At 63.8% G+C, this 23,744-nt stretch overlaps 1 protein-coding gene across 1 annotated transcript; it reads left to right on the top strand.

Annotated features, from left to right (window-relative positions):
• Positions 1–6,343: 6,343 nt before the first annotated feature.
• On the top strand, positions 6,344–20,188 carry SLC38A3 (solute carrier family 38 member 3). Its single transcript, XM_039695506.1, has 16 exons — positions 6,344–6,518; positions 13,780–13,931; positions 14,063–14,147; positions 14,241–14,356; positions 14,806–14,879; positions 14,957–15,049; positions 15,138–15,219; positions 15,784–15,866; positions 16,023–16,081; positions 16,512–16,685; positions 16,819–16,898; positions 17,439–17,539; positions 17,635–17,759; positions 18,099–18,243; positions 18,692–18,795; positions 18,901–20,188. Exons 2-16 carry the CDS (start codon positions 13,822–13,824, stop codon positions 19,003–19,005), a joined length of 1,536 nt encoding a protein of 511 aa, XP_039551440.1. The 5' UTR covers positions 6,344–6,518; positions 13,780–13,821; the 3' UTR covers positions 19,006–20,188.
• Positions 20,189–23,744: the final 3,556 nt, after the last annotated feature.

The raw sequence follows: 23,744 nt of genomic DNA, 5'->3' as shown, positions 1-23,744 counted from the left end.
GGGTGTGTGCCGGGTGTGTGCAGGGTGTGTGCCGGGTGTGTGCAGGGTGTGTGCCGGGTGTGTGCAGGGTGGGGTCGGGCAGGGGTGGCAGCGGGCGGGCCCGGCTGTGCCGCCGGCGGCCGCCAGAGGGCGGTGGCGCAGCGGTGCGGGCCGGGCCGCTCCGCCCCCGGCGCTGCCGCCGCCCCCCGCTCTCCCCTGGAGCTCCCCCGCTCTCCCCCGGAGCTCCCCCGCGCTCCCGGGCAGGGCCATCGCCCGCCCAGTCACGGGGCCGCCATGTCCCGCGTGGGTGGTGCGGGGTCACCCTTGCCATGCCCGTGCCTGCAGCCGGTGGGAACCGGGAGCGGCTGGCCGGCGGCGGGCATGGCGGGCATGGCGGGGATGGCGCTGCCGTAGCTCCGCGCTGACCTTGCCGGCGGCAGAGCGGGAGCAGCGCTCCAGGCAGAGCCGCCCGTGGCCTGGCACCATGGCCTGACCTTCCCAGGACCGTGTAGTGCCGAGAGGGCAGCTGGGGCCTGTATCCCATCCCCGCCCTGGTACGGTCTCACCGTTGTGTCACCGTTGTGCCACGGTGACTGCTCCTGCTGGTGGTGGCATTCCCCATACCCATCCCGGCCATCATCTGTGCTTCCTGCCACCCACCGGGCCAGGTGCTGGTGGAGCGTGGGTCCTGCTGCTCGCAGGCGGGGTGGGGGTCCCGGGAGTGCCACGGAGCACGTGTAGGACATTGGGTGGTGTGGGATGTGCCCCGGGGGAATGGGACTGGAGCTGGCCTCAGGTATCCCCCTGGCATCTGGTGGGACGGGGGTGGCTCTCCAACAGGGGAAGGGTGCCAGGGGCACTTCTGTGAAGCACCGTGCTCTATGGGTGGGAAAAGCTTTCAGGGAATCGGGCTGCGGGGGAAACATGTGAGGTGGCTGGGCAAGGCCATGGCACGTGCCCTGGGCTTGTGCTGGCCCTCTGCCACCAACCATCGGGCCCCGGGCAGCCTGCAGCCCCAGGGGCTGGCCCAGCCCCATGGCAAACAGGGCTGAATTGGGCGAGCTGACCCTTGGACTGTGCAAGGAGCAGCAGGGCCAGTGGTCCCAGCGCCGCCCCGGCTGTGCCGCCCTGCTCCCGGTGGGACAGCCCCTCTGCCAGCACGGTGGGTGCTTCTCCCGGTTTGTTTCCTCCTCTGGCTCAGCCCTGCAGCCCCGGGCTCACTGCAGGCTGTGGGGCAGGTGGGTCAGTGCCATCAGCCCCCTGGCAGCGCCAGGCAGAGCGGTGCTGCCAGCTCTGCTGGTGCCACGGTCCGGGGACAGGAGCCCTGAGTGGGGTGCCGGGGGCTGGCGGCATGCCGGCGGTGGCAGGAGCCGCCCGGGGCTGTTTTCCTCTCTGTTTGCTCGGCCCTGGGGACGGCCAGCAGTGCGGATCAAGGCCGGCGTCCTTCGGGCAGCCAATTGTTGTCCAGCTCAGAGGGGAGGGAGAGGGGCAGCTGCCCCTGGGCTTTCCCAACCCTGGAGAGGGCCACCATGCCAGCACTGCCCAGCCTGAAACAGCACCCAAACACAAGGCTGGGTGGTGCCAGCAGGGACCAGGCAGTGCCTGCCAAGAGCCAGCAGCCAGCACTCCCCAGCTGCCCCCCGGATGGGACAGGCACCCCAATCCCACCACTGGGGCTGCGGGACATGGCAGCCTCAGTCCTGAGTGCCAGCACCTCCTTTTGTGCTTCCCTCACTGAATCCTTTCCCCTGATGGGCCATGAAAGGGCCTTTATCCCCTCTCCTGGATCACACCTGGCAGGAGCCTGTGGTGGACTCTCTGGCCCTGGGACTGACAGTCACCCCAGCTGGTGAGGGGGTTCAGGACAGCCCTGTGGGTGCCTCTGTAGGGAGCCAGAGCAGACTGCCCTTTCTCTGGGACTGCAGGGACCATCTCTGCTCCTTGGTCAGCTCTGGAGCGACCACAGCCCCCTGGGGAGAGGAGGGACACGGCTGTGGCCACGTCTCCATTTTTGGCCCAGTTATAAATAACTCTGAACAAGGATGCTACAGTTGTCTGGGCTGAAAGGTGTCCCTGGTCCTCCCCTGCTCCCCGGTCCCCAGCTCCCCAGCCATCTGCCACCCTGCTGCCCAGCCCTGGGCAGTGTGCCTGGCATCCCCCGGGGGGCCCCAGCCGGCTCCACGCCCCCTGACAGCTTGCAGGAAGCATGGAGATGAACAGGAGAGCCCTTCCCCAGGGGCTGGAGACCCCCCCAAAACAGCCCCACATTTCCTTCCACTGCCCCATGCTGCCCTGCTGGCCTTGCCTTGTGCCTCCTCAGAGGTTCTGGCAGCTGCCTGAGCTCCCTCCCTGTCCTCAGGAAGCCTGGGTGGCTGCAGGGTGGAATGCTGGGCTCCCTGAGGTGTGCAGCGCCCTGAGGCCTGGGGAGCTGATGGAAGGCAGCTCCCAGCCCGGAGACTCAGGCCCTGTGCACATGGGAGGGTTCCCCTGTGAGCAGGGGTCCCCTGCAGAGGGGAGCCATGTCACCATCCTGAGGGATAACTGCCAGATCGTCCCTCCAGTGGCTGATGGCACCCAACATCTCTTTGCCCACCCAAGAGAAAATACTGCTGGCCACATGTCTGCCTTTCCAGTGGGATGTGGGGAGCAACAGAGCCCAGAACTGGGGTCACTGGGGAAACAAGCCAAGACTCAGGGCAGCTGGGCACTGCGTGCTGGATGTGTCGGGAGCATCATGGCTGCTTGGGTTTGTTTGGCTTGAAAGGCATTTGAGTTGCATTTAAAGGCATTCAAGTCCTTGCTAAATCCTTGCTTAATTACCTGAACAGCATTTAAGCCTTTGCTGCAGGATTGTCAAGATGCAGAAACAAAGCCCCTGGCCCTGGTGGGGCTGTGGGTGCTGCCAGTGGGGATGGTGGGGACATGGCTGTCCTGTGTGGGTGGCAGAGATGAGCAGGCTGCCAGCAGGTGCCAGCACCTCTGGAGGGAACTGAAGGGACAGTCTCCCTGTGCCAACAGGAGCAGTTTATTCCCACATTTCATGGCTCAGGGCATCCTCCTGTCCACGAGTGCTCCCAAGCAGCCTTATGCTTGATGGGTTGGAGCTGGGGGGGCCTGTGTAGGTCCCTCCAAACCCCTCAGTGGTGCAGGGAGAAGCATCGGGGTTACCCCAGGGCTTGTCCTGCAGCCCTTGGTTCCCAGATTGTGGCTTGGCAGGGAGGCGATTAGCACAGAGATAACCCACCCTTCAGGTCTGCTGAGCAGTGCTTTGCTTCTGGCTTCTGTAAAGTTAATTGGTTTCGAGGTTCCAGGAACAAACGAAGGAGAAAAACCCACTCTGCGATGTGCGGGATCATTGAATGCTCTCTGGTGAGTTATAATTGCAAATCATGTTTTGAAATCACATTAACCAATTAGCCCGTGTTGTTGTTGTGCCCTGCCACATGACAGCATGTGCCGCGAGGGAGGCGGTCAAGGGCGAGGGAGGGGGCACCAGCTGCTCCCCACCACCCCTGAGCAGGCACGGGCTGCTCCTGGGGAGGCAGGGCTGGGGCAGGAAGGCTGCAGCCCTGGACATGACCAGGTGTCACTCTGAGTGCCCCCAGCCCGTGCTGCTGGCCACAGGCATCCCTCTCCTCTTACACTCAGCATTCCTTTTGTGCCCCACCAGCTTCACGGTTATGGGGTCAGGAGAGCAGGGGGGATCCTGGAGCCCCTGTGTGTCTGTGGGATGCCCAGGGATGGGGACCAGAGGCACCCACTGGAATGTTCCTGGAAAGGGCAATCTCAGGGACACTTCCTGCTCGAGAGGTCACAGTGGTGGCGAGGGGAGCGCTGCTTGGGCTGCCAATCTCACACTGTCTCTGCCGTATCTTCCTGCCATCTGGGCTCCGGGAGCGGCGGGCAGCGGCAGGCAGCGGGCTCAGGGGCCAGGGGAGGCAGCCGAGCGTGACAAGGAGAGCGTGTCCTGGCCATACATGGCACCCACAGCTTTGTGCCTGGGCCCTGGGCTGGCCTTGTCCGTGCTGTGACATTTGAGGCCGAGGGTTTTATGGGTTCACTTTAATCTTTGATCTCGAAGCACGGCTGAAGGATAAGAAATAGGGCAGCTTTTGGCTGGGGGAAATGGTGAGAAGGCAAACCCCACGGGGCTGTGCTGAGGGCAAGGGCTGGCACAGCACTCGGCTCCCTGCCATTGGTGAGGCTGCTGGAGAGATGAGCCGTGCTGTGCCGGGCTCCCCTGAAGGCTCCTCACATACGGGAATCCGGCGTCAAACTTTCCAGCCAGCTGGAGAAAACCGCACGACTGCAATTTTGCAATCCACTGGAGCCCTGACACCACCAGAGCCATTGGCGAGACTGGCCAGAGCTGCACTGGGGACACACTGGTGACCAGAGGGCTCAGGGGTCGAGAGCAGGGTCTTTGCCCACCCCTCTCATGGCTCCTCTCTGTGTTGCCAGCCCAGCTGCAGGAGCCTGCAGCCCTGTGTGCCAGCTGCTGGGACAGGCTTTGGGAGGTTCTGGGGACATCTTCACTCTCTTTTCCTCCTCTCCTCACTGCTTTGATTTTCCACAAAGCTTCAGCTTGACACGGTGGAGCCCTTGTCCTCTGCCCACCTGGAAAGTGAAAACACTGGTGAGGCTGTGACACGCTGGACAAGAGAGGGGACAGTACAGAGCAGGCATGGCTGCATTTGTGCCAATAGCAGGAGGAGGGCACTTGGAGGCTGGGAAGGAGCAGACAGCCTCCAAATCACTTCCCACAGGCCCTCCAGCATGCTACCCCAGGGCAGTCTCTGCAGCCTGTGCCACGGGCCACAGAGCTGTCCCCATGCCCAGCACCTGTGCTGTGTTTGCTTACAGGGTGGGGGCTCTTGGCCGCCTTTTCCAGCCCTGCTGGGACACGTTGCCACCCATCCCGGGACGTTTCTCCACAGGTGCCACGTGGCTGCGCCCGCCTGCACCAGAGCAGGGAAAGGGTTAAACCGATGGCTTGAGGCCAGCCGTGCCCATCCTCTGGGTGCCTCTGGCTCCCCCGTCACACTGCCAAACCTGGCTGCCTCCAGTCCCCCGGCGTGCCAGCCAGCGCTGGTTCAGCACTTACGCATGCTGCTGTTATTAGAAATTAGTTAATGGATGTACGTCTGCAGCCAAAGGAGAGCGGCAGTAACAGGAGCCGCGGGATTGCCGGCAGCGTGAGGGCAGAGCTGCCACTGAATATTTAACATCCCTCGATGGCCAGGCCAGAGGGAGGGTGCCTCTTCTCCCGATGGCGACGCTCGCTGCTGGCTGGCAAAGCCGTTTCCATCGCAGGCTGCCCGAGGCTTCGCGAGGATTTATGAAAGATATGCATAACACAAATAAAGCCTTCCAGCAGCGAGCGGAGCCATTCTGCCAGTGCACAGGGCTGGGCAGGGTTTGCAGCTCAGCATGGCAGCTGGGGGACTCCCAAGCGTGGACCCCCAAAATTTTCCTCAAAAGTAAAAGCTGGGCAGGACAGAGGAGCAGGAGATAGTTTAGGGGTGGCAGACCTTGTAAAGGTGCAGGGAATCTTTGGGGACACAACTGGCGACTCCCCAGAGCTCATGGCTCTCCCTAAAGCATATGGGATGCCCTTGGGACAAATCTCTGCTTTGGGGAACTTTTATGTGGATTTGTGTCTTCATGAAAATAGACATCTTTCAGCTGAAGTGGGGAGGTTTGATGGAGACTGGAGGAGGGGGCTGGCCTGTCCCAGTTACTCTGGGTCTTGTTGGGACGATTCCAGGGGTCGTTTACTCCCATGTGCCGAGGTGCTGGGGTGAGTGCTGTGAGGGCAGCACCATGAGCAGGGCAGCTGGGCCGGCTCAACGTGGGAGCAGCCTGAGCTTCCCAGCCAGGGAGAGAATCTGACTGAGGAGTGCTGCTGGGTGACCTGTCCCTGTCCAAGAGGGGGGGAAACGCTGTGCCCACACTCAGCACACACTGGATTTAGCCCTTCAGCTAGATTAGAGCAACTGCCCCAGCCCTGCTGCTTTGGAAGCAGCCACCGGCCTCCTGCAGGAGCCTCGGCTGCTGCAGGCAGGGATGCCCGGGGGTGCCAATACCGGCCGGACAGGGATGCCCCATACAGTGACCATGCCGTGAGGGGCACAGATTCCCGGTGCCACGTGCGCTGTGTTGGGATGCTCGGTGACCTATTCCAGACGGGGCAGCGCTGCCTGGAGCCCGATGCCCAGCGGGGGATGTCGCCTGCTGGGGGTGATCCACTCGCGGGAGGTGATGCCGTGCCCCGGGAGCGGTCGTCCCGCCGGGGCGGGGCGGGGCGGGGCGGGGCGGGGGTCGGTCGATGCAGGGCGGTCGCTGCACCCGCTCCTCAGCGCTCCTCCCGTGCCCCGGCGGAGAGCAGATTGGGAGCCTTCGCACTGGGGGCGGGCTCGGGTCCGGTTTAATCTCGGGCTCCGACGGATTACGGTCGCAGGATAGTCTCTAATCCGCGGCACCGGCCACCGGGGGCTGCCTGCCCCAGCCCGCAGCAGAGGCACCGCGGAGAGGGGCAGGTAGGTCTCGCCGATCTGCCCTGCTGCTCGCACTCCCGGGCTCGCTCCTCCGTGGAGCTCCGTGGTTGGAGGCTGCCGGCGCTCGGACCCCTCACCTCCCCTTATTCTCCAGTCCTTTCCGATCAGTCTTTTGCTGGTCTCGCTTTCCTCTCACAGCCCGGCTCTCTCTCCTCCCCCGTTTCCTTCTCCTCCTCCCGGCTCCGGGGCAGCAGCTCCGGGAAGGCTCCGGGGCCCGGCAGCTCTGGCAGGTGCTAGCGCCCCGGGGCTGTTTGCTTTGCTGTACTCCTGCCACTTCCCAGCGGCTGGCACCTTCCCACAGGTGGGTGACAGATCCCGCGGGTGCAGGGGGAGGCAGAGCCCTGGGTACCCCAACGCCCCGGCACTGCCCCTACCGGGGTCAAGGCGCTGGGGGCTTCGGCATGCATCGTTCCGCTGATACTCAGTGACACCAGCCCCCAAACTCCCTTTACTTTCCCTTTTTTCTGCTTTAATTTTTAATCGCCCGTGGGAATGACATATGTTTCTGAGGGCTGGAAGCGGCTGTGGCCGGGATCGGGTGTCAGGGTGCCGGGGTGCCGGGGCGGGGGGCACGGGCAGGGAGAGCGATGCCGGCCGTCGTGGGCACGGGGCTGGCCGGGACCTGCGGGCTGCGCTATTAACAGAGCCTGGCTGCCGGGACAGCAGCGTGGAAAGCCGGGCAGCACACTGCATTCCTGCCGGCCACGCGTGTCCCGGGCCAGCCGGCGTGGTGGCCCTCTCCATCGTGTCAGCTGTGAAAGTCCCACTGCAGAGAAATCTTCCCCAAGGGAAACTGAGCCACAACAGGTTCAGTTGCTGGACTTGGGGTCCCCAAGCCTTGCGGTGGCACGGGTGACCTGGCAAGTCCCCAACAGGTGGGATGGCAGGGAAGCAGAGCCCTGACTGGCTGCGGAGGGCACGGCTGTGCTGGGCTGACGCGCAGGAGATGGGGAATTTTCCACTGGTGTTTGGACCAGGCCCAAGGTGAGGTGTTAGACCTGCCTGGTCCCTGTGGCTTCAAGGGGGTACCCCGGAGAAAGGCGTCTGTGCCTCGCGACACTGCCCTGTCTCCCGGAACAGAGTGCCGGTGTGCCTTGGCTCTGGTGGCCAGGGAAGCTGAGGAGCAGTGGGACACTCCATTCCACTCGGGGGTGGCACGGGGGTGCTGGCACTGCGGGGACCCTGGCTGGGGTGCAGAGGGCCCCACAGCACCCGGCCGTGCTGCAGCTGTAATCACACGCCGGGGCCGCGCCACGGCAAACAAACAAGCACCGGCAGAGCCTATTTTCCTTGGCTCGTGGGGATGGGGGGAAGGAGCGGAATCCCACGGGCTCCTTTGGAAGTGCAACCCTTGAGCAAACAGGCGGGTCGGGGACAGAACGGACCCCCGTGCCCCGGCTCTCCTCGCCGCGTGGGTCTCAGCCGCCACGTGCCTCCCCAGCTGCTGACGCAGGTCTGGGACTGGCTGGGTCCCCCGTGCCAGCGGGGCACAGCCAGCCCGGTCCTGCTGTCCCCGTGGAGCAAATGCCAGGCTGGTCCAATGGTGACACTGCCATGGCTGGGCACAGTGGTGGTGCCACGGGGCTTGGGCGAATCGTGGCTGCTGATTGCTACAGGAGGCTGTGCTGGGGGTGCCGGAGGCACACGGGTCTGTGGCTGAGGCCAGTCCCTCCTGATGTCCCCAGCACTGCCAGCAGCAAATGGCACTTGGAGTTTTTGGTACTCACCCCTCCGTGTCATCCCACTAAGGCCAGTTGTGTTTTGGGGAGTGTGAACTCCTGGAAAGCATCTTGCTTCCAAGGGAAAACAAAACTCCAGAGGTGTGGTAGAAAACCCGACATGTCCTTTTCCAGGCACTGCTGTCCATCAGTCTCTGCAGTGCCACTACCTGTGCCACCACCTTCCCTGGGTGGCCCTGTGTTCCCGGAGGGCAGCGTTTGAGGTGTAAAGCAAAGCTCATCATGCAGCCTAGCACTGCCTGAGATGCTTTGGGCTCAAGCTGGTGTCTCACCCAGCCTCCCCAGGAACCACACTGAGTGCCATCGGCCTCGTGCTGTGCCCACCCTGTCCCCATCCCCCTGCTGCCAGCTCTGTCTGCCACCTGACCTTGTACCCCATGGACTCAAGCTGGCAGGTGACAGCAACAGCCTGGGCTGTCCCAGTGCTGCACACGACTCCCCTCACCTGGCCTCAGCTTCCTTCCTGCTTTTCCCAGCTTGTCTTGGTACTGGTGCTTGGTTGTTGGAGGATGTGGCAGGATGGTGACGGTTGACACCTGCAGCCATCCTGGGTTGTGTGCCTGGCAGGCGCTGCTGTGGCTGAGCTGTGTGCTTGGTTGTTGGAGGATGTGGCAGGATGGTGACGGTTGACACCTGCAGCCATCCTGGGTTGTGTGCCTGGCGCTGCTGTGGCTGAGCTGCGCCATGGCTCTGGCACTGAGAACCCTCTCCATGGCCCCACCATGGTGTCTGGCTCCACCATTCCCTTCCTTGAACTGCCTTTCCCCGCCCTGGTGTGTCCCAGGCCCCGTTCCCAGGCTCAGGTACAGCTGTCCCCCAGGACAGGGGTGCCACTTGTGCTCTTAGAGGTAAGACCCTGGCTGGACACCGCTGTCCACACGGTGCAACAGAGATGGCCAGAAGTGCCCAGGCAGGTGTTGGTACTGCCAGAGCCCTGCTAGCCAGGACAGCAGCTTTCAGAGCCTCTTGTTCCTACTTGCTACTGCCAATCCTGCCCTGGCTGGAGCACTAGGGGAATTGCCTGGCCCGAGGCTGAGCCATGGTGTGGTATTTGGGGCTGAAAGAGGTGAGGTGAGCCCGGGGGCAGTGCCTACCCCACCTGGTGCTGGGGGCATGAGTGGGGCTGGCTGGCATGACCAGCTGGTGGGGCTGTCATCTCCAGAGGATCTCAGGAGAATCTCCCGCAGATCTGTTTGGGGAAGGTCTACAGCAGGGTTACCCAGAGAGGTTCTCCAGCCGTGCACCAGGCAGGTTGCCTCCAGCTGTCCTTTCCCACAGCTACCGGGGTTCCTGTGCCCATGTGGGCACCCCCAGAGCCTTTGCCCCAAAGGTGAGGTGCCTGGCCATCCCCTGAGTGGCTGGATTTGCCCCTTTGGGTGCCCCTCTCCTCTGGAGGAGGTGGCACCCTGACGCTGCCTTTGTTTAGCTGGGAGGTGGGGGTGGAGCACCACAGGTTAACACCAGGTTTGGGTTGCTAATTTTAGGAAGACAGGCTGGGAGGAAAGCTTTGCCTGTGCGTGCTTCAGGGGAACGGCAGACCCTACTCCCAGGGCAGCTGTGGAGAGTGGTTCTCAGTGGAAGGCAAGGACAGGGGGGTTTCTCTGCTGTGTGCCCCACTGGAGTCAATTTCCCTGGGTAGGGGGTGCCCAGGGACCGCCCCTGTTTGGGCTGTTGCCCAGCTGTGCCTGTGTGCCCACACAGCCCTGTGCCCACAGCAGTGCCAGAGGCTGACCAGGGATGCCAGGCTGGGGTCACCCTGGGCCCAGCAGCAGTGCTGGGGTAACCCCAGGGCTGGGGCTGATGGCACTGGGGGAACACGACTGGCATCCCTGCCCACTTGCCCTTGCTGCCCATCTCTCTGGCAGGGCTGGGTCATCAGCACAGCCTCAGGGAACATGAGACCTGTGTGCCCAGCTCTGCTGAAACCCGAACAGCCACCTGGGCGGGCGGGCAGGGCGGGGGGGCTGCCATCCCCCTGGCACACACCGCAGCAGCAGGGTACCTGGCTGCCAGCACGCAGGCCGGCAGCTGCGGCAGGCTTGGCGCTAAAGCCGGATTACCACCCGGAATAGTCCCACGGCTCCAGCTGGGCCGGATTAACAGGGATTCATCTGCAAGGGAGAGGAGATGGGGAGGGAGTCTCTGCCCCGTGGGGTCCCCGGCCTGGGGGAGCACTCCCCTGCTGCCAGGGACACCCTGTGCCTTCGCTCCGCGCAGGCGGGAGCAGTGGGTGCTCACAGATGCGTGTTGGGGCTGGGGGAACACGGCCCCCGGGCTGGCTCTGTGTGGCACAGGCACGGCTGGCTGGCCTGTCCCCACGTGTGCCACACTGCCACCGGCACCGTGTGCGCTGCTGGGGACTGTGCTGTGCCGGGGCTTGACCGAGGGAGCTGGCACAGCGCAGGAGCCAGGCTTGCCCGGGGTAACACACATCCTGCCGGCCACGTTGCCAGGTGCCATGGACCTCCCATCCAACATATCTGCTGGCACTGCCGGCAGAGCTCCCCCGGCCAGCCCCCGCGCCCGCCCCTGCCTGCCTCCCGCTGGGATTTTCCACCTTTTAAATGAAGTGCGTGGAAGCGCGATGTGAGGCAGAGAGAGGGATGCAGTCCCTCCCAGGACTGAAACCCTCAGCACGGTGCCCTGGTCCCCGAGGAGGGCTGGCCGGGGGCCGAGGTGAGCCCAGGACTGCCCGTCTGCCAGAGCAGCGCAGGGATTTGGGAGCCCTGCCGCCCCACACACGTGTCCCCGTCGCAGCGAGGGCGGGCAGGCGTCTGTGCTGGCCGGGAGGCAGCGTGCGAGACCGAGCGCAGCCTGCCCGGAGCGCAGACGTGGCCGCGGGACGGTACGTGCCGTCCCACGCCTCCCGCTCCTGTTCCGTCTGCCGGGACAGCACCGGGGCCCGGCTCAGGCTGCCTGGCCACAGCGCAGTTTCGGTGGGGTGTCACCAAGCACCGGGACAGCCTGGGAGAGGTGGGAGGTCTGGCTGCAGCGGGGCTGTCGCTGTCCTTGTGTCCCAGAGCCCGGCAGGCAGCGGAGAGGCGCGTGCTGGGAAATCGATGCAGCTTGCCCAGCAGCCCCAGGACGTGGCCGTGGGTGCCACAGCAGGGGGTTCTGTGCCCACGCATGTGGCCAGGTCCCCACCATCAGGCTGGGCGAGTGGACGCTGGGGCTGCTGGTCAGGAGTGGGATGATGCCAGGCAGCATGTGGGCTACCCAACATGGCAGTGAAGATGGCAGCATCCTATCTGTGTGGTGGTTCCCCTGAGGGAAGAGATCCCTGAGGAGATGCTCTTTGCCCAGAGCAGAGGGCTCCCAACTAAGGTGGGCACACAGTGGGGCGGTGAACCCACCAACCCCACCTGGAGGGGAACCAAGCCACCCCTTCAGGGCCACTCGTCACTCTGTATTTGCTGTTCTGCCTTATCGCAAGGCAAACAGCAGCAGGCAGGGCTCACACTGCCCGATCGAATCGTCCCATGCTCCCTCCTCTTTCATCTCCCCCCTTGCCCTGGCTACTGCCACCAGGAGAGCCTGGCCGAGGGGCAAAGGCCAGGGCCAGCTGGGGAAGTGGCAGTGAGTGGTGCTGGGCCTGTGCCAGGGCTGTGCCAGGGCTGTGCCAGGGCTGCCCGGCGGGAGGAAGCGTCTGGGTGGCAGCACGAAGCCCGGTGCATGCTGAATGAGTTCGGCCGTGCCGCTTGCTATTCCGAGAGACGCTTGGGGGAAGAAGTTGGTATTTCCTGAGCTGCCCAGAGAGGTGTAATTATAACCTGGGAGAAGAAAGGGGCTGCAGACGAGAGTGCCCAGCCTTCCTGGCGCCCGTGGGGGAGCGGGCAGGGGAGTGGGCAGATCCTGCCTGCCACCAGCGGGATGCGGTGAAGCCCTGCCCGCAGGCAGCCCAGCGGCACTGGGGGGCTTAGGGAGGTGTTGGAACATCACAGATCTGGTGCCCCCCTCAATCCCATACTGGTGGGTTCAGCGATGCCTGCCCGTGGTGGTGGGAAGGCGCAGAGTTAACGGTGGCTTTTGGACGTGCTGGCAGCCTTGTTCATGCCTGGATCCATCCCAAGCGGAGGCCTAGTGGAGGGGATAAATCATCACCCAGAACCCGCCCTGCGCTTCCCTCTCATCCCCCGCATGGCTGAACCTTCTCGTTTTGGTCCCTGCTGGCCTGTGTCCTGCCTCAGCTTCCCCACCTGGCTGGGTGCTGCAGGTAGGGTGGCCCAAATATCTGCCCATCACCCTGGGCCAACACAGGGGCTCGGCCCCCCTGGCAGTGCCAGCAGCCAGTGTGTGGCCTGGGATGACCCTGCCAGGTCTTTGTGGCCTGGGTAGGCAGGGACAAGCAGGGCAGCAGCTCAGGAGACCGGAGGTGCTGGCGCCCACACCCTGCCGTGTCATCCTTCCCTTGCGTGCCAGGAGGACTGCTGGACCCGACTGTGCTGTGGGAAGGCTCCTCACATTTCTGGGGACTCCAATCCCCCAGGAGCATAAAGATGGGCATATCCCTTGCTCACCCCATGGAAACCCCAGGCAATGGGGCGGTGGGGCAGCAGCATCCTCCCGGGACTGGGGACCACACTGCATCCCAGCCAGGCTAACCTCCAGCTGGGTGGCACCGGCCCTTGGCTGCACATAGCCCCAGTGTGGAGCCCCCTGGCCAGCCGGACAAGACCCCAGCCCCTCGGGGCAGTGGGGGGTGGCGGGACCCTGCCCCGGCTGCCAGCCTGCCCCAGAAAGCCACCCTGTGCCGTTTCCCAGCGGGGCGGGGAGGGCCGGGGCTCGCACAGAGGCGGCTTTGTGCGGCGTGCCAAGGCGTCCCGCGCTCGGCAGCCCGGCCGCCTTCCCCTGCCAAGGAGCTGTCTCCCGGCCCCGCGCTCTTTCCTGCTCCGTTTGTCCAGCCCTGACGTGCCCCCGAGCCCCCCGCCTTGGCACCCCGGCAGCGGCGGGACGTGGGTGAGCCCTTCGCGCCGGGCAGCACCACGGGCTTTACATAACAGGGCTGGGGGGTCCCTGAGCTCCCTGTCCCGTCCTCAGCCGCCCTCCCAAACACCCCCACTCGCCTGCTGGCACCCGTCTCCAGGAGGGGAAACTGAGTCATGGAGCCGAAAGCTGCGGGCAGGGGAGTGGAGGTGGGCAGGCAGCGTGGATGGGGACTCTGGGGCTGGGCAGTGCCGTGCCGTGCTGTCAGCAAGGGGACGGGGCGGGCTGTGGGATGTCTGGCTGGGCGAGGGGCAATCCCACGCTGGGACTCCAGTGGGGTACTGGAGCTGGGGCTGAGTTCCATGGGACACGGTGTGCTGAGCGGGCAGAAGGGAGAAGCACACCACCGTGATGCCTGGCTCGGTGACACTCATCCCCGGGCGCCTGTCCCTGCCGTGCCACCAGCGCTGGTGCTGAGCCCAGCTCCAGTGTCCCTGGTGGAGGCAGGACTTGTGAGACTCCAGGCCAGCCCCTCTGGTGCTCCTGCCCAGAGCTGGATCTCTGTTGCCTCCCTCTTGCAGAGCCCGAGTAGAGCCCACAGCAAGCCCAGCTGTCTCCCAGCCATGGATACCACGGACGTGCCCCTCCAGGCCGAGATGGTGGAGCTGGTGCCCAACGGGAAGCACACGGCCGCACTTACCACCTCCACTGTCCCCTCACTGGCGGGTGACAGGTAGGGGCCTCAGGGCAAGCGGTGGTGCCAGGGACTTGGGGGGTCCTCCGAGCTGCTCCCTGCCCTTGAGATAGCAGGCAGTGCTGGTCCCTGTCTCTGCTTTGGCTTCACTCCTCTCCCTCCATGGACAGGTTTGAAGAGAACCAGACTGGCGTGGCAGAGATGGAGGAGTTCCTGCCCCACGGCGCCGAGAAGAAGCAGACACACTTCACTGATGTGAGTAGCAGCATGGGCACAGTGGTGGGGGTGGGATGGGGCAAGCTGCCAGCGTGGCTGGTGCATCCCCTCCCTGATGTGTCCTGTGAACAGTTTGAAGGGAAGACGTCTTTCGGGATGTCCGTCTTCAATCTGAGCAATGCCATCATGGGCAGCGGCATCCTGGGGCTGGCCTATGCCATGGCCAACACCGGCATCATCCTCTTCCTGTGAGTGCCATGGGGGTGTGGGGCGGTGTCCAGGTTGGGGGGGCTCCTCCAAGGGGATCGGTGGGTGCAGGTGAGAAAGAAATCTCTGGCTTGGGGTGATGCAGGGACCAGTGTCCTGCTGGCTGAGCAATGCCCATTGCTGGCAGAAGTCTGCCTGCTATGCTGAGTGCTGTGCCCCACTTGCGGGGAGGAGGAGGGTGAAGGTTTGCCTTTCTTACCGCAAGGTCAGATTTTCAAAAGTAGCTTGAAGGACATGAGTGATGGCTCCTTTTGGCTGTGGAGACATGGACTGAATCTGCCCCATGAACACACAGCTGGTGCTGAGGCAAGGGGGTGGTATCCTGCCAGGACATCTGTCCACAGGCAGAGCACATCTGCAGGGGGTTTGCCCCACAGCCATGACTGAGTGCTGTGCTGTGACCACTGGTAACTGTGCTGTCCTCCTGCAGCTTCCTCCTCACAGCAGTGGCCCTGCTCTCCAGCTACTCCATCCACCTGCTGCTCAAGTCCTCGGGCATTGTGGGTGAGTGCCAAGTCCTCAGCAGGGCTGTGCTGGGGGTCCCATCCTGACTCTCACCCGCCACTGCTGCCATCCCACAGGCATCCGTGCCTATGAGCAGCTGGGCTACCGCGCCTTCGGCACGCCGGGGAAGCTGGCCGCAGCCATCGCCATCACGCTGCAGAACATCGGAGGTGAGGGCGGCGCTGGGGGAACGTCGGGGCTGGGGATGGGATGGGACCAGAGAGCAGCAGCGCAGCAAGACCTCCTTCTGCCCTGCAGCCATGTCCAGCTACCTGTACATTGTCAAATCTGAAGTGCCTCTGGTCATCCAGACCTTCCTGAACCTGGAGGAGAAGACCACGTGAGTGCCTCCTGCCCACGCTGCCTGCGTGCCTTCCCCGGGCAGGCGCCGGGGCTCTGGCTCCAGCTGTGCAGCCCGTGGCAGGGATTTACTATCATTAAGCCACTACTATTTTTGATAACTGTCAGTGCTGAATAAGCCCCTGGGTGAGATTAAACCGAGCTGAACTTCCAATCCCTGCTCCTCACATCCCCTTGGGATCAGGCTTTCCTCCTTGAGCAGAACCTGGGGCTGCAGGGTGGGGGTCTGGTTGGGTATAGGTCCCCCACGCCATGCCCACATCCCCACTAGCAACTCTAGCCCTTGTGGGTGCACCACTGTCGGGATAGGCAGAATCCCAGCTCAAGGGCCCCCAGGGATGCTGGCCTCAGGGGTCCCCAAGGATGCTGTCTCAGGGGTCCCCAGGGATGTTAGCAGAGCAGGAATGCCAGCTTCAGGGACACCAGTGCCCCTGGAATTTGCCAGCTTAAGGGTCCCTAGGAATGGCAGACAGCCCCCACAGTGGCTGCCTCTGCCCCCTGTGCCCCAACAGAGCGGGGTGGTGAGCAGGCCCTCTGCTTCCAGGGACTGGTACATGAATGGGAACTACCTGGTGATCCTGGTTTCTGTCACCATTATCCTGCCCCTGGCCCTCATGAAGCAGCTGGGTAAGTCAGGGAGATGCTACCCATGGCACTGGGGTCTGGCACCCTGGGTCTCCCACGGGGCGATGGTGCCAGCCTGGATGTGCTGGGCAAGGAGGGGACACTTAGCCAGTGCAAGGGTCCCGCCCGCACCCACCAGCCACTCTCCTCCCTCCCCAGGCTACCTTGGCTACGCCAGCGGCTTCTCCCTCAGCTGTATGGTCTTCTTCCTCATCTCGGTGAGCAGTGCCGGTGCCTTGGGGTGCCCAGCATCCCTCCTGCCAGGGTGTGAGGCTGGGCTGGGTGCTGTGGGGACAGAGGAGGCAGCAGGGACAGCGGATGCTCGGGGCTGCAGAGACGCTGTGGCAGCGCTGTCAAGCTGCTGGGTTATTTTGGGCTGAAGGAACCGAACGCTGTGGAAAGGGAGAGGGGGAAGGTGCTGGAGGGTCATCTGCACATGTGGCCCCTCCACGTGCTGCTGCCTCACTCTGTCCCGCTGCCCACCCCACAGGGACAGCTTGGGGAGCACTATGGCCACAGGGCAGCACTAGTAAAGGTGTCCCCAGGAGGGGTCCTGGCAGGGTCAGTCTCCTGCTAGACATGTGGGCAACGTGTGCTGGGAGTTGGGGGCACCAAGAACTGACTGGCCCCATATCCCCCCACCTCCAGGTCATTTACAAGAAGTTCCAGATCCCCTGCCCACTTCCAGAGCAGGAGGGGAACATCACGGGCATCCTCAACGTCACCACTGTCAGCACCAGTGACTACCAGAATGGCTACACAGTCCTCCAGGCCCCCGAGCAGGACACTTGCACACCCAGCTTTTTTACCCTGAACTCACAGGTAAGGACATGGGATGCACCCCTGAGGCTCTGGGTGAGCCCCCACCCCGTGCACCCACTGAAGATGGGTGTTCCTGGTGCTGGCAGCACCCGCCACTGGGCCCCCAGCAGTCAGTCATCCTCCTCTCGCACAGACAGCGTACACCATCCCCATCATGGCCTTCGCCTTCGTCTGCCACCCCGAGGTCCTGCCCATCTACACCGAGCTGAAGGAGTGAGTCCTGGGGGGGGCACCCACGGGGAGGGGTAGGCTTCACCCAGTGCCCACCCAAAGGCAGTGCCATCCAGTGGCATCGTGGGGAGGTGGGTGATATGACCCTGGGTGGGTGAGTGGCTGATAGGAGCTGGGATGGGTGATATCAGTCTCAGGAGGTGGGTGACACAACCTGGGGTAGGTGGGCAGGTGGGTGATAGGCAATGTCACCCCTGGGAGGTTGGTGATCTAACCCTGGGTGGGTGCTATCACCCCTGGGAGGTGTGTGATACGACTCAGAATGGGTGCAGGGATGGTATGACCCCTGGGAGGTGGGAACCACGATCCAGGGGTGATGGTGTGACCCCTGGGATGTGGGTGCTGTGACCCAGAGAGGGTGGGTGGCTGGTTGGTGCCACCCTGCCCAGGAAGAGGGATGCAGCCCCTCTCTGCACATCCCCCACACACCCCAGAGTGTTTTGGCACCACCCCTCCTCACTGGGTGGGTGCTTGGTGTCAGCGGGTGCCACAGGGCCGTGCTGAGCCCACCATGTCCTGCAGCCCCTCCAAGAAGAAGATGCAGTGCATCTCCAACATCTCCATCATGGTCATGTACCTCATGTACTTCTTGGCTGCCCTCTTTGGCTACCTCACGTTTTACGGTGAGTCCTCGGGGAGGGGACTGGGGCTGGCTCACCTGTGCCAGGGGGGTGATGGTGCTGGGGCTCACCCAGGGGCTCCTTGATGGTGTTCACAGACCGTGTGGAGTCAGAGCTGCTGCACACGTACAACAAGGTGGACCCCTTTGATGTGCTCATCCTGTGTGTGCGTGTGGCTGTGCTGACGGCTGTCACCCTCACCGTCCCCATCGTCCTCTTCCCGGTGAGTGGCCCCACAGGAATGCCAGGTGGCTTCAGCACCAGGCTTTGAGAAGGGAAACTGTGTCAGTGATGAAGACAGAGATTGGGGAACAGGACATTCTGGGTGCCAGGAGCAGGGCTGGGGCAGAGGCAGGGGTGATGGGGCAGTCAGGGCCACAGGGACAAGGCTGTGAAGGGGTGACAGTGGGACATCAGGGTCAGAGCTTGGGAAGGGAAAGGGGTTATGGTGACCTGCAGGGCCATAGGGATAGGGCTAGAGTAGGGGCAATGGGGACCAGCAGCGACAGGGTACGGGTCCTGGTTCCAAGGATGGAGTGTGATACCCTGTCCCTGTCCCCAGGTGCGTCGGGCCATCCAGCAGATGCTGTTCCAAGGGAAAGACTTCAGCTGGATCCGCCACATCGCCATTGCTGTGATCCTGCTGACCTTCATCAACCTCCTCGTCATCTTTGCCCCTTCCATTCTCGGCATCTTCGGCTTGATTGGTGGGTGGCAGCCCCCTGCTCCTGTCCCTCCTTGATCATGGGGTGCTGCAGCAGCATACCAGGCCCTGTCCTGACTGGTGCTCAACTGTGACTGACCCTCCCGTGCCTCAGTTTCCCCTGGTCCCCATGCCAGGAGCAGGTGGTTGTGTGGATCCCATCGCTGTCCTGGCAGGCTGTTCCCAGCGCAGTGCCGGCTCTGCTCTTCCCCTGCGTGTTTCCCTTGATCCCCCCAGCCAGGCTCCCCCCGCTCAGCACTCAGCTCGGTGCCAGGGCCCGGGCTGCGGGAGGGGTGTGGGGACAGTGCCAGCACACTGCGTCCCTGGGTTCCTGGAAGGCTTTGCCAGGACTGGGGGGAGCAAGGAGGGGGTGGGGGTGGACAGGACCTGTTCTGGCAGGGCTGAGCTGCAGGGTGGGAGGCCCCTGCCCACTCTGTCCCTGTCTTCTCCAGGTGCCACCTCCGCTCCCTGCCTCATCTTTATCTTCCCTGCCATCTTCTACATCCGCATCATGCCCAAGGACAAGGAGCCACTGCGCTCCACCCCCAAAATATTGGTAAGCATGGGCAGGGGTACAAGGATGGGGACAGGCACGGGTTCTGAGCCTGACTGGGAACCCTGCTGCCCTGGCCATCCCTGAGTCCCTTCCTTGTCCCCACAGGCTGCCTGCTTTGCCCTCCTCGGCGTGGTCTTCATGATCATGAGCTTGAGCTTCATCATCATCGACTGGGCCACGGGTGGGGGGAAGAGCGGTGGCAGCCACTAGCCACTGCCAGGTGCCCAAGCCAACCTCCCCCCACCCACCCGGCGCCCCGGGAGAGCCGGCCCTGGGCTCAGCCCCCACCAGGATTCCCTGGGGACTTGTGCTGTTGCTGCCCATCACCTGTGGTGATGGTGAGAGGGCATGAGCCACGGCAGGCATGGAGACTCCTCGACCTGTGTCCGGGATGGGGCAGTGAGCCCGGGGCAGGTGCTGTGCCCCCCAGCCACTCCAGCGGGCACCCTCCCTGCTCTGCGCCTCAGTTTCCCCATCTGTAAAATGGGGAGAATAACACTGCCCTACCTCACCCGGAGCTGGCTGTCAGGTGGAGCTCTTCTGCACCCCAAGAGCCACCAGCAGCAGGCACTGCCAGGGGCGCAGGGCACTGCCTGCCATGGGGACCGAGGACCGGGCACTTCCCTGGCCTGCCCCAGACAGCATCGAGAGCCTGATGAACAGTGTCCGTGGGGGCTGGAATCCAGCAGGGCGCTCACACCTGGGACAGCACCTGTGCCCAAACCACCCGCCCTCTCCCCTGCCATCCCCCCGTCCCCAAAGAGATGCCAGCCACTGCCCTGGCATCACGGGGACACCCGGTCCCTGTGACAAGCGTGGCCCTCATGCCGTGGCTGGTGGCACTCAGCCCGCTGCTCCTGAGCTTGCCAGGGGATCTGCTGGCTCCTGGTGCCCGCGGATGGGACCCTGCTGCCCCCTGGGCCATGTACGGGGGACCAGCTGCATTGCTCCAGGGAGGTGGCATGGCCTTTGCATCCACTGGCATCCTGCCCATGCTGCAGCTCGCCTGCTGGGGGCCTGGCGCACCCAAGGGGCATGAGGGGGATTTTGGGGGGCAAGCTCAGGGCTCTGGAGGCACCCTTGTCTGCAGCCCAGATGCCAGGGTGATGGGCACACCAGCAACCCAAGCTGTCCCTGCTCGCCTTGCACCCTGGGCCAGCACTCAGACCCCCACCCACCCATCCACCCGTGCCGCTGGGATGCCCAAACCATGCCAAAACCCGGAGAGCGGCTCTCCCACCCCCCACCTCCCCTCCCAGTACGGAGGGCAGCCCGGCAGGGTGGGCAGCACAGGGTTGGGGGGTCTGTCCTGCGGCAAAATACATAAGAGATGTATTTTTTTACGAGGTGGTGGAGGCTGGGATGCTTTTTATAAATACTGTACATAAGAGTAGATCTTTTTTAACGTGTTGTGTTGCTCTGGGTAGCTCTGTGTAATGTACATATCATATGGGGGGCACTGCTGCAGACTCACCATCAGCCCGGGTCTGCCGGCTGCAGCGTGGCCCCGCTGTTCCTGTCACCAGCCTGGCTGCCCCAGGGCCACCCTGACACTTGTGAGTCATTGCTGGGGGTGATGCTGCGGTGGCAGGAGGCCAGAGGTGAGAATAAAGATGTGAATGTGCCCAGGTCTCGGGCATCACTGGGGCGGGTGGGGTGTTGGCATGCAGGCTGGCACCTCACACACGGCATCCTGAGCGGCACGGACAGACGGACACCAGCCACATGGGTGCACAGACGTGCGTGGAGACAGCAGGGATATACGGACACGGATGTGAGGGGTCAGTGCACACGGATGAACAGCATGACAGACAGCACGGACATAAAACAGGACAGCACAGACACACAGACATGGAGGTGCAGGGACCCCCATGGGAGCAGGGCCCCTGTGGGAGTTAGACCCTGGGGAAACCGGACCCCGAGGGAGTGAGACACCTGTGAGAGCAGGATCCCCAGGACAACGGGACACGTGTGGGAGCACGACCCTGGGAGTGGGATACGTGGGAGCAGGAACCCCAGCAAGTGCCATGGCAGTAGTATCCCTGGAGTGGGGCTGCTCTGGAAGCAGGGCTCCCGGGCAGCAGCGCTGGGGCATCTTGTGCCTGGTGCCAGGGCAGTGGGAGCCCCCAGTGCCCTCAGGGCCAGCCCCCCAGCCCTGTCCATGGCACAGTGTGGAGTGGGGGTGAGCCCCCCCGGCCCTGGCCCCTCGCTCTCCTCCGCCAGCCCCAGGTCTGGGCTCAGTGCCAGCTCGTTAGCAAAGCCTTATTAGCACGGCAGCCCGCTCCCACGGGAACAGCCCTGCTCCCACTCCGGCCCACGGGCACAGGCCTGCAGCCCCCACGGGGGATGCTGTATCCCATCCCCTGGCATTCTGAGCTGAAAGCATCCCTGGCTGCCCTCGTCCTGCTCGGTGCCAGCAGGGGTGTGTGGAGGGGCTGCAGGGCCTGGGCAGGCATGAGGCGCTGCTGTGGGGCTAGCATGGACTGAGGGTGGCTACCTGGGCACGGGCCAGCCCCTGGGTCAGTGGGCACACCTGGCCCCCTCCTCAGGACGTGTGGGGGGCTCTGGTAGCTAAGGGAGCAGCCCTGAGAGATGTGGGATGGGGCAAGTGCCTGAGGGAGCCCCTGTTCTGGGAGAAACCTGGAGATACTCCAGCCTGCCCAGTCCCATCCTGACCCATTCCCTGCCACAGGCACCGGACAAGGAGCTCCCTCCTCCTGCGGCAGGGGACACGGAGCAGTGAGAGATGCCCAGGCTCTGAGCCTCACAAAGGACAGCCCTGAAACACAGCATCACCCAAACCGCTGTTCCCAGGGCTGCACCCACTGCTCTGCACCCAAAGGACCCCAAAACGCAACACCCAGACTCCATCTCCCCCATGTGTGTCCTGGGACACATCACGTTCCACCTCACAGCTATCCGGGACACACCGTGTCCCACCTCACGCCTATCCCGCACACACCGTGTCCCATCTCACGCCTATCCCGCACACACCGTGTCCCACCTCACGCTATCCCTTGCCCCACCCCCGGGCCCCCCATCTTGGCTCCTTCGCCCGGCTCGGCCCGGCCCTGCCGGAACCGGGCGGCCTCGCCGCCTCCGCCCCCCGCTGCCCCGGGGCCATCCTGGGTACCAGCGCCGGGAGTGCCCCGCCCCGGCGCGGGGATCCCCGCCGGTGGGATGCTGGCCCCAGCCCAGGCTCCGGGCTCTCCCCACCGTGAGCTGTGGCTCCGTCTCGGGCCGCGGGGATGTCCCCGGGAACGGGGCCTGCCCCGCCCCAGGCTTCCGGGTTCCCCCCACGGATGGAGCAGCAGGCCGCAGGATCCCCCCCAGGAGCCGGGTGTTGGTCCCATCCCAGGTCCCAGGGATGTCCCCCAGGAGTGGGGTGTTGGTCCCATCCCAGGTCCCAGGGATGTCCCCCAGCAGTGGGGTGTTGATCCCATCCCAGGCATCCCCCCCAGGAGTGAGATGTTGATCGAATCTGAGATCCTAGGGATTCCCTCCAGGAGGGGGTTGTTGGTCTTATCCCAGTTCCCACCGATCCCCCCCTCCCCAGGAATGGGATGTTGGCCCCATCCCAGCTCCCACTGTCTCTCCCTGCAGGGCTGGGATGTTGATCCCATCTGATCCCCCTAAGAGTGGGGTGTTGACCCCATCCCAGCTCCCAGGGTTTCCCCACAGGAATGGATCCCTGTACCCGCAGCAAACCCTGGGGATCCCTTCCACATTGGGGTTCTTTCCCCACATCTCTGTGAGCAGGATGCCAGCCCCGTTCCAGGCTTTGGGGATCCCCCTGGCAGTGGGGTGCTGGCCCTACAGCAAGCCTTAAATGCCCCTCAGAGAGGCTGCTACCCCACCCTGGGCTGTGGGGATCCCCCAGAAGTAGCTGCCACCCACTGTGGTACTGTCCCCCCGGCCGGTCAGTGTCCAGTCTGGACATATCCCTTTGGGACAAAGGTGGGGCATCCCCACTCTCCCGTTGGATGTCCCCCCCCAGCAAAGGTCCTGCGGGCTCGGGCACCCTGTCCCACCTGCCCAGGATCCCTGGACTCCTCCGTGGGCTGCTCTTCCCTGGCCTCTGGCTGTGGTGGAGGTAACGGGGCTGACAGGCACCCAGGGCCCCGGAGCCCTGGGGCAGCCCCCAGCCTCTCCATCACCCTGCCCTCTCCGAGGGGTTCGGGGGGCTCGGGCCATTGCCTGCCGTGGGCAGGGTCCCCCCCAGCCCACGGGCTCTCTGCCTCACGGACACTCGATTTTGGTGCTGATAACGGGCCGCTGGCGCTCTTCAAAGCACCCTGGTGATGCTCCCATGGGCGTTCACAGCCCTGCCCTGTGCCTGCGGGCAAGGCAGCACTTCGTTATTTTAATTCATTATTTCTCTTAATGACTCCCAGTTGGGCTTTTTATTCCCTTTGTGAAATTCCCAGGGAGGGCCTCCCTCCAGGTGCGAGCTGGGAGCGGGCGAGGCTCCCGTGGGGCAGCGGGACAGAGGGAACCCTGACAGAAAATGTCTTTGGACTCATCTGCTGTCTGCAGAGGAAGCTGCCAGCAGCAGGAAGTCACGCTGAAATCCGGCAGGCCTTTATTTGCTCAACCCCTGCCTGCCTTGAGAAATACGTAATTAACGCCTTAAAATGCTCCTTTATCAGAGCGCGACTCTTTTTTGTTTTATTTGATTTTGATTCTTTTTGCCTTGGCACGAGCAGTGCCGGCAGCAAAAGCCATCCTGGGGATACTGGGGAGGGTCTGTGCTGTTTGGGGGGCTCGGTGGCTGGGCACACTCACTGCCCCATTATTTTTTCTGTAGAAGGGAGTGGATGGGATGTGTGGGCTGCCAGGTCTGCTCCTCTCAGCCCAGTGCTGGTGGGAAGCAATGGGGAGGTAGCTGGCTAGGGGGTTTGTCACCTCCAGCCCTGGCAGGCTCCTGGGGCTGTCCAGGCAGTGTCACC

This window comes from Passer montanus, unplaced genomic scaffold, assembly GCF_014805655.1.
Source record: "Passer montanus isolate IOZ18808 unplaced genomic scaffold, ASM1480565v1 scaffold9, whole genome shotgun sequence".
In the NCBI taxonomy this organism is placed as follows: domain Eukaryota; kingdom Metazoa; phylum Chordata; class Aves; order Passeriformes; family Passeridae; genus Passer; species Passer montanus.
This window is presented reverse-complemented; position numbering and strand designations above follow the sequence as displayed.

Excerpts from the sequence above, each read along its gene's own strand:
- SLC38A3 (XM_039695506.1), top strand. The coding sequence starts at position 13,822 with ATGGATACCACGGACGTGCCCCTCCAGGCCGAGATGGTGGAGCTGGTG. Across the intron at positions 15,220-15,783 it reads AACCTGGAGGAGAAGACCAC|GGACTGGTACATGAATGGGA; the intron begins GTGAGTGCCTCC and ends CTCTGCTTCCAG. Across the intron at positions 17,760-18,098 it reads TCCCCATCGTCCTCTTCCCG|GTGCGTCGGGCCATCCAGCA; the intron begins GTGAGTGGCCCC and ends CCCTGTCCCCAG.